General features: G+C 47.8%; 1 protein-coding gene across 2 annotated transcripts in view; it reads right to left on the bottom strand.

Annotated features, from left to right (window-relative positions):
• LOC125026404 (venom protease-like) overlaps positions 1-3,879 on the bottom strand; it is a 6,160-nt gene extending 2,281 nt beyond the window's left edge. For both annotated transcript variants that reach the window (XM_047614840.1, XM_047614841.1), the window contains exons 1-5: positions 3,723-3,879; positions 3,391-3,540; positions 3,138-3,200; positions 624-790; positions 434-540 (exon numbers count right to left, since the gene is read on the bottom strand). In XM_047614840.1, coding sequence (XP_047470796.1) covers positions 434-540; positions 624-790; positions 3,138-3,200; positions 3,391-3,540; positions 3,723-3,798 — 563 coding nt within the window. In that variant the 5' untranslated portion in view covers positions 3,799-3,879. The remainder of the gene's footprint in view (positions 1-433; positions 541-623; positions 791-3,137; positions 3,201-3,390; positions 3,541-3,722) is intronic.
• Between the last annotated feature and the right edge of the window lie 439 nt (positions 3,880-4,318).

Genomic DNA, 4,318 nt, shown 5'->3' with positions numbered 1-4,318 from the left:
GATCATAATTATCATTATTATTATTATCATTATTATTAGTATCACCATTCTATTATCATTATCATGGCTGATATCATTACTATTATTATTATCATTATGATCATCATCATCATCACCATCATCAAATCATAATCATCATAGTCATTCATATCATTATGGTTATCCTTATCCTCACTATCATCATAATGATAATTTTCATAAACTTAATAAAAACACAATCGTACTAGAGACCGACCGGGATTTCCCTGTCGCTGAAACCTCGTTATAAGAACAGCTTTTTCGGCTCTTCCGCTCACTGAACTTACGATAACGAAATTATTGTTGCGATATTACGATTTACGATATAGCAATGACACGATCACGATATTATTGAGTCTCGTTGGCAACTTGTTAGAAGAACAGCTTCTTCGGCTCTTCCGGCCACCGACCTTACCTGGAATCCAAGCAGTGAGCAGCAGTGAGGATCCATTGGTCGTTGATCAGGGAGCCTGCACAGAACCAGGCTGGAGTCTTGGTGCTGTCCAGTTCGCCGAGAAGAGCCTGTGTGAGGAAGGAGAAAGTGTAAATGATTGTATTTGAATCAGCCTTTCTGTACACTATGAACGTCAGCAAAGTCAGCTCACCATCCATGGCCAGGCGCTGATCTGGGACGTTACGGCGCCAACCGTTCTTTCGTCTTTCACCTCTAGGGCCCCGATGCCGATACTTTGGCCGAAGAGACTCTGGCGACGGCGGCGGGACAGAGGACCACCGAAGGGCAACAGGGTCCTCGTGCCCTGGTGTCCGCACTCTGGAAACAAGGGGCGGAGTTCTGGAATTAGGCTCGATCGGGGGTTCAGGAAGGGGTGGTGGTGGTTTGGTTTGCGAAGTTCTAGCTTCGCCCGGGCCTTCTAGATATGACCCGGCCTGTGTCAGCTTTTTACGGCTGTCTCATTGAGTTGTCTGACACTCGGTGCTTACCGTGGCGGCGGGATTGCCAGCAAGCGCTCCTGCCACCATGGTGTAAGCATTTCGCATAGCCTCTTTACCAGCACGGCGGCTGTTGTGGGCGGTCCATGTCTCAGGAATTGTGTATGGTCACAATTTTCTAGGTAGTGGACTAGTGTGGCGTTCGGCTCGCCGCAGTGCTTGCAGCACCATTCATCGCGTTCGATTGTTGGGATAATCTGCCATGCGCAGTGGTAACCTAGGCGCATTCTGTGAAGAATGACTTCGGTACCTCTGTTGCTTACTTCAGAGAGTGCCAGTGGTGTATAGCCTGTGGCGTCTGAGTACCAGCTGGCCGAGGGGGAGGTTCTCGTTTCCTCTCTATGGAGCTGCCGTAGGAAGGTACGACCGACCAAGGCACACTTCTCCATAAGTAATTTTCGGCTCGGTTTTATCGTCATGGGATTTGGGGGCATACCCCTGCCAGCGACGGCTAGTCTGTCAGCAAGCTCGTTCCCTCTGACTCCGATGTGGCTTGGGACCCAGTTGATGATAATTCTTCTACCCTGAGCAAGAATTCTCTGTGCCATTGTGAGAATCGTGGTCAGTAGGTAGATGATGTCTGTGAGTGAGCTGTGCTGAAGACAGTCAATGGCTGCCCTGGAGTCTGTGTGTATGACCACGTGTCCTTCCCTTAGGGACACGTGGCCTAGGGCTCCCATGATTGCAACTGCCTCTGCCTGTAGCGAGGAGGCGTTGTCTGTTACCCTCATGGATCGCGTGGCATCCCTAGCTGCAAAGCCGGCGCCTGCAGTGTGGCTCAAGGGATCGACCGATCCATCCGTGTAGTATGTTCTACTACCCGGAGGAGTGATGGCTGCAATGACCCTGTGGGCTTCTGCCTTTAGGCTAGGCATGGGGTATAGGCTCTTTTTCATTGACAGGCTCATTATGTTGAACTCTATCAGGCTCAGTGCCCACGGCGGGGCTTCGGCAAAGTCGGGGTGGGGGGAGTCCATGCCCTTAGCAAGAAGCTGTTCTTTGAGCTGATGGCGTATCAACACCCTGGCTGTATGAGACAGCCAGGAGTTGTTTGCAACGAGCTCGTTGTCTTGTTCGAGGCATCTGACCTCGGGGCTGAGCGGCTGGTAGCTCGCTTGACCCGTTGCCACAGCTCTGAAAGGGTGGTTTGGTGGTCGAAGGACTCACACCATTCCAGCCACTTTTCCTGCCTGACTCTGTTGGCAGTTTCCTTGGCATCCGTGACAGCTTCCCATAGGAGGGATAAGTTGTCAGGGGTTCTTTGCCTTCGGAATAGTTTTCGGCACATGTTCACCCTGTGATTGACCTCCCTGATCTCGTCATTGAAGTACCAGGCGTCTTTGTGACTTCTGGACCCAGGCCGAGTTTTGGGTATGGTCTGTGAGGCTGCTTCATTAATGGCGTTTAGCAGGCTAGCTTCGAGCACTTCCACATTTCCGCTTTGTGGGGGATCGTTGCATCTCAGACAGAGGGCCAAGGCGTTTTGAAACGCCTGCCAGTTGGCCTTGTCTGTTTTCCATCTTGGATTCGGTCTTAGGATTTCGGCTGGGCCAGCATCCATGAGGGTAGTTATAGTGCCGTAATGGTCACTTGTGACGGTCTCATCGACACACCAGCCAATCCTCCCCACCAGAGTTGCAGTGGCCAGGGTGAGGTCTAGGACCCCTCCTCTGACGTGCGTTGGCTCTTGGGTGTTGAGGATAGCGATCTTAGGGAATGTCTCTAGCACGTCGGGTATGTGATAGCCGGCCGCATCCGGTGCCCTCAGGAAGGGGGGTCGGGTGAGAAGGCGTTTGTTTGTTTTCTTTCTCTCTCTCTCTCTCTGTTTTTATCTTTTTTTCTTTCTCTCTTTCTCTCTCTCTCTCTCTGTTTTTTTTTCTCTCTCTCTGTATTTATCTTTCTCTTTCTGTTTTTTTTTCTTTCTCTTTCTCTCTCTCTCTCTGTTTTTTTTTTTCTCTTTCTCTCTCTCTCTATATATATATCTATCTATCTGTCTCTCTCTGCTTCTCTCTCTATCTATCTATCTCTCTCTCTATCTATCTATCTATCTATCTCTATCTATCTATCTGTCTGTCTCTGCTTCTCTCTCTATATATATATACATATATATGTTTATTTCTCTCTCTCTCTCTGTCTCTCTGAGCAATAAACAACAATATGTTACTTGCCGAAATTAACTACCGGCGCAGCGATGCCGTCGTTATTCCCTGTGCCGGAACATGAGGTGGAATCTGTTGATGGAAAAAAAGCACAGAAATTTCTCTTACAGCCAAGGCATTCGTAACTGCTTTGTAAGAGAATGAAACAGCCTCCCCTGCATTCACCCTCAGTCAGCATAATTGTTCTTTGAGGATACTGATCTTTGATAATAGTGAACCGTTTACTGATTTCGTTTTGCAGCATTAGCGGGCACTGACTCACCCTGAGGACAACAGACGATGGCGAGTCGATCAAGTGTACCGCAGTATTTTACTTCTCGCCTGTGGGCAAACTGAGCTACTTCCGGACACTGAGTGATTCTCCGACACACGCCAGGACCTCCAGACAGCAGCGTGCAGCGTTGGTCGAGGCCTACAAAATGGGTGTCAAGTAATGGTGTCACATTATTAGAATACACTCATACTAGTAATAGCAACAGCTAGTCCCATGTTCCGACTCCAAGCAATTCAGTTTGAATAGTTCTCCCTCCCCTTTTATATGTAGAATGGCATCATGATATTCATAGATGATTCACGAGACTCTCTGAAACTAACCTTGTGCTGCAGAGAAGGTCAGCGTCGACCCAACGACGATGACAAGGAGCGAAAGCAATCTGTAGCCGATCGACATGATGACTCTGCCAGTCCTGCCGTGAGACTGGCCGTGGACTAGTGATTTGGTGGAGAAGTGTGTTCAGGTTTGCCGCAAGTGAGTGCTGCTCGGGTTCTTGTCCTTGCATGACGTCAGTATCTGGGAAACCCTCTTGCGGCAGAATGCATCGTGGAGCTTGAGGTCATGGAGGTGTTTGGATGCGAGTGATTAGAATTTTTACTGTAATCTATGTTTTCCTATTTTGTCCCCACTTTCTTTCAGCATTCAGGAGTAAATATACACACAAAACAATCAGCGATAATAATTTCTTATGCTATCTGTGGCTAAATTGCGTTCTTAAACTTATTACGCCTAATGGGTGTTATTAATCTATTAGCAATGCAGCGTGTAAATAAAGCTGCTCTGTTAACTACTATTTATTTGGACGGTTTATAAATCCTAGGTAAATGTTGCATTTATCATATTATTTTTGTCTAGGACAAAGAGAGAGAGAGGAGCGCGAAGAAGACATTAAAATTAAATGAAGGGAAATGAAAAA

This window comes from Penaeus chinensis, chromosome 6 (assembly GCF_019202785.1).
Source record: "Penaeus chinensis breed Huanghai No. 1 chromosome 6, ASM1920278v2, whole genome shotgun sequence".
NCBI lineage: Eukaryota > Metazoa > Arthropoda > Malacostraca > Decapoda > Penaeidae > Penaeus > Penaeus chinensis.
The sequence above is the reverse complement of the archived record's forward strand: the minus strand, read 5'-3'. Positions and strand labels throughout refer to the sequence as shown.